The 14,327-nt window shown below is 32.0% G+C and overlaps 2 protein-coding genes across 2 annotated transcripts; both read right to left on the bottom strand.

Moving 5' to 3' along the window:
- Positions 1-185: 185 nt before the first annotated feature.
- LOC116406195 (protein arginine N-methyltransferase 1.1-like) lies at positions 186-3,711 on the bottom strand. The gene is made up of 9 exons (XM_031889885.1): positions 3,269-3,711; positions 3,112-3,122; positions 2,832-2,987; positions 2,679-2,742; positions 2,432-2,574; positions 2,119-2,206; positions 1,817-1,932; positions 1,298-1,448; positions 186-564 (listed from the first exon to the last, which is right to left on the bottom strand). Exons 1-9 carry the CDS (start codon positions 3,537-3,539, stop codon positions 359-361), a joined length of 1,206 nt encoding a protein of 401 aa, XP_031745745.1. The 5' UTR covers positions 3,540-3,711; the 3' UTR covers positions 186-358.
- A 2,320-nt stretch (positions 3,712-6,031) lies between these two features.
- LOC116406199 (xaa-Pro dipeptidase-like) lies at positions 6,032-13,140 on the bottom strand. Its single transcript, XM_031889890.1, has 16 exons — positions 12,953-13,140; positions 12,788-12,837; positions 12,616-12,676; positions 12,356-12,451; positions 12,135-12,284; positions 11,786-11,917; positions 11,488-11,615; positions 11,205-11,247; positions 10,946-11,029; positions 9,471-9,512; positions 9,273-9,343; positions 8,638-8,691; positions 8,419-8,524; positions 8,157-8,225; positions 6,954-7,097; positions 6,032-6,408 (listed from the first exon to the last, which is right to left on the bottom strand). The coding sequence occupies exons 1-16, from the start codon at positions 13,088-13,090 to the stop codon at positions 6,292-6,294; spliced, it is 1,485 nt and encodes a 494-aa protein (XP_031745750.1). The 5' UTR covers positions 13,091-13,140; the 3' UTR covers positions 6,032-6,291.
- Between the last annotated feature and the right edge of the window lie 1,187 nt (positions 13,141-14,327).

Here is a 14,327-nt window from a genome sequence, read left to right as displayed (position 1 = left end):
AAGAAAAATAAAAAATCATATAAATGAGCTTCCAATCGAATATCTACATTTGCAAGAAATTTAATAACATGTTTTTCAAATTAAAATGTTACAAACTGAAAAATAAACTAAATGGTCACTAAAATTTGAAGAGTTTGAAGACTTGAGAGTTTTCTAATATGCATATTATCAATCAGAAATGGACATTATAGTAGAAGAGAAAACACTATAGATTGAATTAAAAAGCATTCAGATGGGCAAAAAGAATACAAGCATGTCGATACGATTGTAATTGCCAAACTTTACACCCTTTAAAAGAATGTAGCAACACTCAATACATTGATTGCATTCGGAGGAGACAAGCCAATGTTAAAAAGAATCAACGCATCTTGTAATGTTGAGTCTTTGAGATTGTAGATCGACGTCCATTGAACGAGTATTTGAGCACGATATCGATATCACGAGGATTCTTCTTGTTTGGAGCAACGTTCAAACTCCCAGTTATAGACTCGCCCTCACAAATTGTGATGACATCTTCCAAGTATAGGACTGTTTGCTTCCAATGTGTAGACCTTGATCTTGGACCTATAACATGATATAGTAGAATGTTTCATCAACTATCAAGCTAAAATTGGGAGGTTTAGTAGCAAGATTGTCGTAAAGATTCTTGTTTCTAATTTCACTTATTTTTTTCAGAAACTACAATTTTTTGTTTCTGTTTGCCAGTTTGTTCATTGGAAAACAAACTTAGATACTTATCAATTTTTAATTAAAAAATGCATAATAAATAGGGACGTTTTCGGTAAAATGAACCAAAATATTTATAAAACATAACAAAATTTCAAATTCTACCAATGCTAGATAAACTTCAAATTCTACCAATGCTAGATAAACTTCAAATTCTACCAATGCTAGATAACGTGTAGCTTTACACCTCAAGCACCCTAACCTAACTTAGACTCTACCAACCCAAGTGAAGGATCCTCATCGTATGAGACCTCTTCCAAAACGCTATCAAACTCTTAGGTAAATATTTTCAATAGTTTTGTCATTTACATAAAAAGTTATTTACATTTACTTCAAAAGTTGCTTTCATGTAAAAGTTTTACATTCGTTTTTTAAAAAAATGCAGAAATTCTTTTTTTGTTATGTTCATGATATTTTTTCACTTTAAAAGACATTTATCAAACACAGTTTACATATTTAATGATTAAAAAACCCAAAAAAAAAAAAAATGAAAAACGCTATCAAAGAGGTCCAAAATCAACTAAAACGATGTCAAGCAAAGGACACTTAAGTAGCAAATGCAGAAATTTACCAGTTGAGAATCCCGTCAACTTATGGCATTTGGTGAAAGAAACATCAAAGTAGGCTACAAGAGCATGGATGTAATCATCACGTTCTGCTACAAGCTTGAATGGAGCAGTAAAGGAAGCATCACCAGGTGCCATTTTTGATATATCCATTGTCTGTGTGAATGAAAACAACAGGGGCTAAGAGAACAGGTAAACTAAAAGGCATAAGCTAGTGTAATATGCATATCATTTGTTGCATACATGATTCTCAACATTTACTACATGGTCCAAATGATCCGAAACTAGGATGATATTGCAGTATTTGAAGAATCTTAAAGAAACGAAGACAAAACTTGCTTTTGATAAGATTAAGCAAAAAAAAGGGGGGGGGGGGGGGGGGGGGGGGGGGGAAGGGTGTTCTAATTTTTTGAAAAGTTGAAACTTCAAGATGTGATGCAAGAAGCAAAGGAATGCTCATGTCCAACGGAAATATTGAAGATTGAACTTTAAATCAGTCTTTGGTCAAAGTGTTTGGTTTTCACCTTAAGTAGCTGACAGTTTGTAACAATTTGATTCTGGTCAACAGTGTCCACCAGAGGCTCCACCAAGGCTTGCTTTTTGATGCAGCTCATATCAAACCCATATACGCTATTCCAAACTATTTTAACAAGCAAATGAACAGGGAAACTATGTCAAAATAAATGCAACATGTACAGTTGAGCAAATCAAATAACATTTATAGCAACATAAATGAATGCAAAGTGTACGTGGATGGGTTAAATAAAACAACTTGAGGAGATAGGATACACCAACTTATAGTAGTATCACATATAAATGAACTCACACTCAATCTTGTCTTCTTTATAATCTGCGTCCTCAATAGCTGTTAAATGTAGAGAAGCTTTGTCTGGTAATACAATACCATCATCAACCTGCATTACAGAAACCAAAATAACATGTGTGAATATTAGGGACCAGCTGAACATCCCACATCTAGCCATTAAAGTGTTGCAAAAATTCAGATGCATCGAAATTCAAGTGTAGCATAAAAAGCCATACATAAAGCTAAAAAATAAAAAATTATCCATTTGTCTTTCATTACATTCTTCAGACAGATTACTAGTGCTAAAATCTCAATAGAACCACAAAATACTTACAAGCCACTTATCACGAGCATATAGAACTGTATTTAACATATTCTCAAACAACAAGAAGTATCCCATCCATTCTGAGATAATTATGTCTACTTTGGCAACGGGAAGTTCGATTTCTTCAACCTTCCCTTTCAAAACAGTTATAACTGCCACAAATAAATGAAAATAAGTAAATTGGAGAAGACAATTCCATGATATCACAACAAAGTACAAGAAGAAAAATAGTGAACAAGAGATCTAAGAAAAATACCATTGGAAAATCCATTTGTTTCAACAATCTCTTTAGCCATGTCGGCCATATGGGAGCACTCGACCTGTAAACAGAAAACTAAAAGAATAAACCAAAGAAAAAGGGGGAAAAACAGCACCCGCATTGACATCCCATAAGAATTCCCATACTTACAGCATAAACATGGGCAGCTCCTGCCTTGGCACAAAATAGTGACAAAATCCCAGTTCCTGCTCCCACATCAAGAACTACTTTATTTTTAAATAAAAACTTATTTTGATAAATTACATTTTGATAAGTCTTAGTTCTAACTGTATCCTTCAACATTTCCTGCAGAGATAAACAAAAAAATCATGCTACAGATTTGAGCAGGTGGAATCAAAACAAAACAAAACAAAACAACATGAAAATGAGTTTAGCTGTTCAGGTTCAAATCAATGTAGGACGAACTTACTTCGTGAATACCTGCACAAGCAAAACGAAAAAAAAAAAAAAAACACAAAGAGCAATCAGCTTCTACTCTCAGAATAATACTTGAATATACATAACAAAAAAGAAAAAAAAGAAACCAACAAGTCATAATCAATCACAAGGAAGAATCTAAGTATTACCGAAATGAGAGTAGGAATCGAAGTAATAATCAGCGCTGGTTTTATCGTCTTTATCATTGAAGGACTGGCCGGGCTCACACGCGGTATCTTCAATGACTCTGTTTGAGTCGTCGGCGGCGTCGCACATGGATTCGTCGAAGTTGGAGCTTTCAGTGGTTTCTTCAACCGGAGCTTCGTCGTCGTCGTCTTCGAAGCAAATCTTCGAACCCTGAGGCTGAGGCAAGCCGTTGAGGGTGGTCGGAGAGTGATTGTCAGATCTCCGGCGACCCATGATGGAGTAGTTGAAGAGTAGAAGTAAGGGATTAGGGTTTTTGAGATGAAGGGTTTAAAGGAAGTGATTTTTGGTGGTGTAGAGCTTAATGTCTGCGGCGAGAGAGTTTTTGAAGTGCTTTTAAAGCAGCGGAATTTGAACCCAAAACTCTCACCTTTGCAAATTTTGGGGACGAAGATATTCTTCTTTTTCTTTTTTACCATTTTCCTTTACAAATACCAAATTTTACAAAATATTTAACCTACCAAAATTTTTAAATTCTATATATTCATTTATATTAGAACTTGATTGAATCCAAAATTTGGTTGTTTGCTTCGACATATTTTAATTTATTTTTTATCTTAAAAAATATTTCATATATATAAAATTCAATTAAAAATATTTATAAAATATATTATAATATATATTTGATTAGATTTCCTATTTTTGATAAATTTTCTATTAAATAATCTTCTTTTATGATATAAGTCTATTAGTATAAATTTATTTATAGAAATTGAAAAGTTTTTATATTTGGTAAATATTTTAATTTTTTTTTTATACCTACACATCAAAAGAAAAACTTTATTTTTTTTAAGAAAAAAATAAACTTATTGTAAATAACAAAAGTTATAATATGAAATTAACTTTTATAGAAAATGTAAAATAATGAAATTTAGAAAATGAACAGATAGTTGGACTAAAACTAATAAATATAAATCAAAACGGTTCTTTTAAAAATAGGGTCATACGTTTTTATTTTATTTTATTTTAGTAACTATAATTTGTTAAAGAGATTTAAGGAAAATTTTAATAAAATGATGACATAATAACAAGGGTCTTTGACAATATTAATCTAAATTTTCCAAAATTTTAAAAAATATACTAATATTTTACACAAATTTAAATCAATGAACAATTTACCCATCATTATTATTAATAATATTAAAAAAAATGAATTTGTGTTGATATTTGCATTTATTAAATATCTTAAATAAATAGGGTAAGTGTTTAATTATAATAAAAAATTGAATTAATTATTTTTATTTTTGTGATTTTGTTCAAAAAATGTTCTCGATCTCTATCCCACTTTTCAATCTATTTTTCATATATTTCACGTAATTATAGTAAAAGGTTCCTTCTTCTAATAGGGTGAGGTACAATGATTTTTGAAAAAAAAATTGGCAAAAATTTAGGGTCAGTAAGAATTTATATTTCGTATTTGAAATACATTGGAATATACTGAATATATTGAAGATAACATTATTATTTAATATACGTAACAAATCACATAAAAAATATCGATCGAATACATAACATGTGTATACAAGTGATATATAAATGCATTAAGAAAAAATCACAAAACATGAAAAAGTATGTGACAAATTACAAAATATAAATTTATCATTTAGAATTACGAAATATTTAATAAAAATTCTATGTTGAGCATGATAGGTAGATGAATTGAATAATAAAAAATTAAATAAAATATAAAGAACATGACCAAAAGAAAATAAATGTATATTATGTAGCAAATCGAAAAGAAAGACGAAACAATTTTTTGAAATACGGAATTGATGATCGAGAGAAAAAAAAACTTTCGTTTTGTGCTTGAAACTTAATTATTTTGTAGTATAATTAAAAAATATTATTACCATGTAGGATAATAATTTATACCATATTTAAATTATTGCAAATGTAATAAATATTCCATTAGTAAATACAAATATATATGTATTAATAATTAAGGAAATTATAAATTGTGTAGAATATAAATAAAGAAATATTTTGAATTTATTTTTGAAAGTTATTTGTAATTAATAATTATGATAAAAATAATCGTTCTAAAAATATACGAAGTCATAATTTAGAACATTATCATTTACATAATCACGGTAGATTTAGGTTTTTTATCTAAATCTTTCTAATAACAAATTAAATTGTAATTAGGTTTTAAAATTAAATTATTTTATTTCTAATAACAATAGAGTTAAATTGTAATTAGGTTTTGAAATTATTTTAGCATTAGTTAAATTGTAATTAGGTTTTAAAATTATTTTAGCATTGGCATGTATGTTGTGGCCATTAATTGGTTATGTATGTTGTAGCCATTATGTCGTAATTGATTACATTGACAAGGTTACTTTCTAATCCGAAAAGGTTCAAAATTGACCCCTCATCACCCATCAATGAGTATAAGTTGATAACCCTGTGTCCGTCTATCACACTCATTCCTAGTTCATTTTTAAATTTAAACTTTTGGTAAAATAATTGAGAGTTTTCTCATGAGATTTTTTGTGTTCACTTAAATTTATTTTTATCACAATATATTAAACTTAAGAAAACAAAAACAAGCTTTTAAAAGCTTTTTTAGTTTTCAAAATTTGGATAGTAAGTAATGTGTATAGACAAGTTTCAAAAACAGAAACAAAAAAACAAAAAAACAAAATAATTTATTTAAAACTTTATCAAAACCTGCCTTAAATTTGAAACGACGGTATAAACATAGCAAATAGTTCAACATAGACTTAAGATTACAAATCTGTAACATTGACAGATTTAGAAATAAAAGTTAAGTCAGGGACTCCGTCATTCATCGAAAGCTTAAAATTAAAAAGGAAAACCTAGAGTCAAATGTCCTTTTATTTTAGATTCAAATTCAGGACAAATTATTTATTTTAAAAACTAAAAGAGAAGAACGACTAATTCGAGTGTGCAGAGATAAATACTGATATTTTTCGATACAACACTCTTAAATAATGGTAGACGACTACTAGATCGAGATGGATTTTGATACAATCGGCCATGGGGATCCTGCCATAACTGCCTCTATTTCCCATGTTTCTCGAGGACAATTGGTCATGTTTCTGCACCCATTGGCAGTGACTAGCTGCAAAACCCAAAACAGAAAGACTCATGTATTTTGCATCATTTTATGGTTAAAACCATAGCATATTGTTTCTTTTTTTCAGAAAAGTTTACCTCCAAAACCGATCCTATAAACGTAGCTACGGAAGGATTTGTATATATCTACTATTGTATATCTAGCCATTGACTATGGTATGCAATTTTATTTTCATTGTTCATACATTGATGCTAAACTAAATTTGATTTTTTAAATAACAAGATTGAATTGAATGTACAATCAAACCCAAGAAATCGAAACAAAATTCTAAGGCAACGATGACTATTCGGTTTTCTACCTCTAAATTTCTTGTATGTTTTCTACTCTATACCAATTTTTTTCAAAAATCAAAGTCAAGCTCGAAAATTGTTTATGTTTTTGGAATCTAGCTAAGAAGTGAACTCTAAGTTTAAGAAAGATTGCAGGAAAATGGTTAACTACTTTGCCTAATGAAAAAAGGATGAAAACAACATACTATATATCAAATTGTAATAATTAGACGTTTAAGGAATGAAGAATGCATAGCGTACCAAATCACTTTCAATTCGAACACCGCCGGAGCCTCTAAATTTGTTCACTGCTTCTACGTTGAAAAACTTGGAGGTTTTACTATTCTTCAGGGCCGGGTCTAGTAATGCATCAATGAAGTAGCATCCTGGCTCTACAGTGATGACCTGCAAATTAGCAAGAAAATGAAATGTCTAAACCTAAAATGCAATCTACCAAATGTATCAATTTTGAGACGAAATCGACACATAATGATGTTAAGTCTTCAATCACAAAATGTTCTTTGAGATATAATGCACAAAGGGATTCTTGGTTCCAGCATCTACTAGCAATGATTAGAAGTGAACATAGAAATCATACAGTAACGAATTATGTAACATAGTGCAAAAGATTACCATCAGTTGTTCCTTGGTTGTATTCAAGATAGTGCAGCTCTTTCGTTTCATTCACTTGAGATGTATCTTCTTCAAGCATTTCAAAGATTACTTTTATCATGGTTATGGTTTTTTGGCACACTTTTGTTTTCTTTCCCAGCATTTCAATTCTAATAGCAGCTTTGGTTGTTTTTCTGCCTTGTTTGGACTTTGTTAAGCTCTTGGACCTCGTTTGATTTTCGGTTTCTTGGTCCCTTGGAGATTAAAGCTCTTTGTATATTTCTCTTGTACTTTGAGCATTAGTCTCATTTCATTACTTAATGAAGAGACTTGCTTCCATTTTTAAAAAAAACAGATGGAAAAAGAAAGAAAGAAGAAAAAAAAAAGCGTAGTTTCTTCAACCTCTGGCTAGGATGCCTCTTTCTCTAAATTGGCTCTTAAGCAAAATATTCGTTTCTATAACTTCTTTCACTACACCGTTCCAAAGATCCTATCCTCAAATAAGTTATATACAACTGAAGAAAAGTTAGCAATTAGTAAGAGAAGTTGTTATGGTACCTTGTTATAGACAGAGGGAGTGGGGAAGGGGAAAGGAAGAAAATATGTTGGTGGGTGATTTAGGACTTGAAAGAGATCTAAGGATTGGACAGGCCCAACTTCCAAGTACGTCGACCATGTGGCTAATCTTGTAATTCAATTACCGTTGATCTTTCATTCAGTATATTTAGGTTGTATCAGATAATTGCATCTCACTCTCAACACTGATACCGAAAGGTAACCTAAGGAACATTTTTTATGGTGACTTGTGATTACTGAGGGAAAAGAAAATCAAAAGCTATGGCTATAACTAACCATTCCTTCTTTAAGATCCCGAACTGTGCGTAAAGAACTTAGCCCCGGTTCTTCCGGCCTTCCCAAACCCTGTAAAAACATGCTAGACGGTATAAGTCAAAAGAGAACTATTTGCAAACCATTCATACTTTTCTTTTTTCTATGTGCTCCTTTTAACCGTTTTTTCACTTCTTTTTCTTAAGTATGTGTATTTGTTTGTGTGCGTGTGAACACATGTGAAGAAGAGAGAAAGAACATGAAGCAACTAATCATCCACTAGAACCTGCAAGAAACCTCCAGGATCATGAGTATCGATACCAAGGAAATGTCCCAAACCGTGTGGCATGAAAACAGCCCCGAGACGCGCAGCCATCATGTCCATTACATCTCTACAAAAAATACAAGTATATCACAACTTACTCCAATTCCAATAGAAAGCAGACTGCTAACATAAAGGAAAAGAAAATATAGGGATTGGGGTGAAGTCAGGAGGAGAATGTACCCGACAAGCACAGAACCCTCAATCAATGACTCAAGAATAATCTTCTCGGCTAATCTGGTATTTAGAAAGAATTTCAATAAGAAAGCATTTTACAAACATTGACAAGATGTACGAACCATAAATAAAAATGTCAAGATGATAATAATTATATGTTAAAACAATGTCAATTTGATGACGGGCTAAAAAATAAGGCATGCCCCAGAAAGTAAAATCACATTTAAAATGCAACCACATTTGTTTGTTTGTTTCTTTAATGTTAATTTGCATATGCATTTACTTACGAGGAGCTCAACAAACCTCACAAGACCAATTATTTGACCTTATAACATATACTTATTCAAAAAACTCGAAGGCCTTTACCATCTTAATTAGTGAAGTTACTTTACCGTTTTCACATAATAATAACAACTAAGTCAACCCAGCAAAAAATGTATGTATCTAATCTAAGGAATGAAAAAGTTTAATCACAATGGAATTTTATCTATCACAATAAGTAGACAAGCTAGATTTATGTATCCAAAATTCTCAGTAAAAAAATAGTCATTTAGATCTTTTCTTCACTATCTACAATTTACTCCTCAAACTATCTTATATGCACAAAAGAAAAAGCAAGACGGTATCTAAATAAAGCCTACTTGTGCATTTCAACCCAGTTTATTCCAGGTTTCATAACTAATATAACAGCATCATGAGCCTTGAGGACAGCCTGCAACAAAGGGCAACAAATTTACATCCATAAGTCTAAAAGAGAAAATAGGAAAGCAAAGGGGAAAAAAAAAGAAAAGGTAACTAATCCTTATGCCAAGGGAACAGTAATTTGAAGAGGTACTTACATTATATATCAGCGACTGGTCACTTGTAAATTTACCATTCACCTGCAACAAGGATGAATATATTTTACGGATGAATGATATAAACTAAAGGATTTAAAAAATGTGTACTTGGAGGCATAATAAAATGCTGCACTTGGAAAAGTGGTTGTGTTATGATCTTTTTTCCCTGTGATTTTAAATCCAAATGAATTCATTTATATTATGTGAACAAGAAATGAGAGTTCTCATTGAAATAATGAAAAGAGATCAGTGTCCAAAGAAACCACCAAGATAGAATTGAAGTTCAATTCCACTACTTTTTCTTTCCTCTCCCAAAATGTAGAAGCTTCTAATCTCTTATTTTGAACCACTCCTGCCAACCTCTGAGGAGTTGATTATCTTTGACTTGGAATATTTCTCATTCCACAACATGATTTGGAAAATTAATGAATGCTGATTTTTCTCAAACTTTTAGGAGAAATCTATATCATTATTTCCCAGATCAACAAGTACTTGTAATTTCTTTCTACCTCCAAAAGGTAGCCAACCTACACATTCGAGTTTCCATCATTGGGGAAATCTGAACTTGGCCAAACAAAGAGTCTTGGAAACATCCCTCACTTGCTTATGAAAAAAAGTGTGAACTATATTTTGCAATAGTTCGATCAAAGAATTTTCACACCAAATCAAATAAGAGAAAGAGTGGAATCTTGAGCTCGCTCTTCATGCCTTCAATAAAATCCATGTCATATTCATACCAGATCCAAACATAAAGATTATGAATACAATAGCTCATCGTTTTCATGGAAATAGGAGAGGCTTTGGCAGACTATGGCTGACAATTGAGCAGATGCAGAATGAGGTGGGAGAATGGGGATGGCTAGGCAAAGAAAAGGAGAGGTGGAAAAATCAGGAGCTAGCAGGTGGAACAGAAAGAGTAGGTCCAAGGGACATAACAGGGGTGGCTAGGGTTCTGAAAATAAAAGATGGGGCCAGCATTTGATGGATGGGAAAGAGGAGGTTAAAAACAATCGGGAGCGGTAAAAGATGGTTGGGAATGATAGTCAAATCGGAGGAAAAGCATAGGCCAAACAGATAAGAAAAGCAGAAAAGAGAAAGGACTGGTGTGTGGCAAATGAAAAATGATGGGAACGGTGACTAAATGTGGCAAGGGGTGGGGTAGTTGGAAGCAGTCATTAGCAGCAGTTTGAGGCTTGGTGGTGCAGTGGCTAGGGTTTTGGACAGAGAAGGGTCAAATGAATTCATTAATTTGTTATCCATTAAAATAATAGAACTCGAAACCAGTTTCAAAGTTTGCTACAAAATTTTCAAACTAAAATGGTTGAATTTTTCAAGATTTCAAAATGAAGGATTTGAAAGTTTTTCAAAACACATAATGTAAATAATTTCTTGTACTTTGGTTCCAATAGAAGCATAACGTGAAGAAATTTATAACTTTACTTAGAATGGAACAACATAAAGTAAATGTCACCCACAGGAAATGAACACGTAATGTCAGATCCATAAAACTGGTATTCTGCTCCCATATCAAACAAAGCTATATCACCATCTTCCAACGTCTGCATTAAAATAATTTCAACTTAGTATGCTTCACAAAAGATTCAATAAGGAAGTTAGAATCATTAGTGTCTACATATATATATTTTTATAGGAAACAAACATTGATCAAATAAGTTTACAAACTGAAGAATCCAACAGAAAATCAAAGCAAAACATTATTTTAATTCAACATACTCTGTCATTTGGAGCTGCTGCATGTCCATAGTGAAGAACGGCACTGGAACATAGAATATCACCCATACATAAGCAGCACTCTCACAAATCTCAGTTCAGTTTCAGAAATAAACAAATTGAACAACTTCATCCCCAGTCCAAAACCCGGCTTCCCCTCCCCTAAAGAGTATATAAATAACTCCACTGACAAAGTCATGCAACCAAGATCAAGTAAAGGCACTAAAAGCTTAAATGACCATAGGGCAGTTTGGAAAAACAGGTAGATGATTGTTAGCAGACTTGCCTATTATCTCCAGTGGCACAAATGCAAGTGTAGGAGCAGTGCCTACATCCACCATACATGTAAGTGTGGTGAAGAAATAAACTTTCCAGTTGATATTCTTTCATGCCCACCTTGACATTTCTCATAACCTGGAACAAACACATGCTTGATCTTTAATGTTGTCAACAAAACTCAACTTCACTTATTAATAATATTGATATTAAAATAAAAGCATAAGCGTAGCACTTAAATGCAAATATTCAAGTCATGGAGATCTATAATGGAAGCGGATATCTTTATCAATTTGAAAAGAATCTACCTGAACATGAGCTTCTGAGCTAATATCATTGGCAAATTGAATAAGAGCAAGCTCCAGTTCCGATTTGAAGACACGACATTCAGTCAAAATAGGATGCAGGGTATTCAAATCAGTTACAAATGTATCGATCCCCTGAACGAAAAAGTAGAAAACACAGTCAAGCACCCCTATTTTCCAAAAGCAAAAACACATAATATAAGCATAATGAATGACCATTGGAAAGCCCATGGCCCACTGAGAGGCAGCCAATGTAGTAATGCCCCTGACGATAAACTCCAATGAAACCAAAAGTCATACTTTAAGATTTGGAAAAATATATTAGATAAAGCATAATTGATGGAAAAAGAACCTCAAAATTTGCTGGTACTGCATAATTGTTGCTATCAGTATTCAACCCACGTAAGAGGAATAGTAACGGTTTCTCCAATTCTGGGTATAGTTTGTGCAAAACAGCTGCAATTTCATCGGTATAATATGCCATACTGACATCATATTTTTCCTACAAAACATATTAACTAAAATAAGCTCATAAACACGGCAATACACCAAGTGTTGGTTACCATACACTACCTTGAAATATGACAAAGGCTTTATTTCTCCCGACCAGACAGCATAGTCAGGAGGTAGCTTGGGAGCAAACAGAATCGACTTTCCACTAGCAATGTCCTATACAAATTTCATAATACAAAAGCAACAGTGTAAACGGAATAACTTCATTTTCATCAAGCATTTACCAAAAAATCTCTACAATTAATCAAACTTCCATATAAAAATGAATTTCAATAATACACAATACAAAATCAAGCCATTACATGAAGTAATTAACTTACGATAGCACCATAAAATCCAGGCTCTATGACTCCAAACAGATAAGCAAAATAACTCTCTTGCCTGTAAACAAAATCAAACAATAAATTAAAACCAAAAAGAACGTGCAATCGATGTAGATTTTCAAGTAACACTCCCTAAAATTAGATGATTACAACAAGTAATATGAAGTACCTGAAGAGTTCGAGATGATCCGTGTCGTAGCGCGTCCGTTCATCACCTCCCTAAAATTTCAACACAATCGAAGAAATGGAGAAAGGATAGTTACAGAAATGAATCAACAAACAAACAGGATGACAGAACAAAATGGAATAGTGAGTTGAAGAGAGGTTCGTTTACCTGAAGCAACACAATGCCCTGGAGAGGACGGGAGGAGTCGGAAAGGTGTTGACGGAAGGAGTTGAGTAGCTTTTGTCTATTGGTGACGTAAAGCTCCACCGGGACGGGCGGAGGAGTGAGAAGTGAAGGCAAAGCCATGGGAGTGTGGCTTCAAGAATGGAGAGTAGAGCCAATGAATGGGGCATAGCGTAGCCTCGGGATTATATATATTGTTGTTAGCTAAGGAGGAATGAGAGCGATATTTTTGGTGACTTTGGTCGATGATTGCGTTCGTAAATGTGAAAAATAGTTATGAGAATCTTAACTGAGTTTGGTAAAATGAATTAAAATAACAATGATCTTAATTTTGGGTTTAATTTTTAATTTTAAATTGATTTCTAAAAAAATATTTTAATTTATTTTGTTATTTAAAAAAATGTTCATTTAAATTATATAGAAGAAAGATTCATTTAGTACTTGAAAAAGAGAAAAAAGTTTAGTATAGTCTTTGGCTTCGGGTGTGTTGTTAAAAAGTTCTATAAGGTCACGTTTTTGGTGAGATGATTTGGCACCACACATGTTAACATCCAAATAAATTGAGTATCCTTAGATCAATTTCCATCCCAACTTGTGTTGTGTCCTCTTCTTTCTTTTTTGTTTCAATCGTCTTTATCTTTTCCCACAAACCCTAATAAAGACAGTTTATTTAGGATTTAATGCAACAACGTCCCCAAGTCCAAGATTCGAACACGTTTCCCTAAGTCCAAGATTCGAACACGTTTCCATGCATCCCCTTCAACCGCAAACAACACTTAGTTGAAGTTCTTATGATCAAACCGATGCACATGGTTAAGATATAAATGTTTGTAGGTATTAACTTTTAACCGATGTAAGTATTAACTTTTAACCTTAGTGCTAAGAATCCCGGAGGAACCTTTTTAGTTAGGAAAAAAATTAAACTTTTTGTTTCAATTTAATACTTATGTTCTAAATATTATAATTTCTTTTATTAAAATTTGATGGTTGTTTCAATTTGATCTATAAATTTCAAGATTTACACTTTTAACTTTCTTTTTTTTAACTATAATAATCAACTCCTTATAAGATTGATTTAGTTTTAATTACAATTAGAATTGTGATTTAAAATAACCAAGTATTGTTTATAACTAATTAAGTTTATCATTAGTAGTTTCAATTTTAATTAAATAATATAAAAATATATTATATACAAAATGAAAAGAAAATGAGATGAGAGTATGATATATTAATAAAGAATACCTAAAACAAGTTTTATAAATATTATATATTTTTAATGAATGAAGTGATATGAATTAAAACGATATAATTGCTTGATTATTAAAAAACCTAATAAATCAATCAATTATTATTATTATTA

This window comes from Cucumis sativus, unplaced genomic scaffold (genome assembly GCF_000004075.3).
Source record: "Cucumis sativus cultivar 9930 unplaced genomic scaffold, Cucumber_9930_V3 scaffold72, whole genome shotgun sequence".
Lineage (NCBI taxonomy): Eukaryota > Viridiplantae > Streptophyta > Magnoliopsida > Cucurbitales > Cucurbitaceae > Cucumis > Cucumis sativus.
This window is presented reverse-complemented; position numbering and strand designations above follow the sequence as displayed.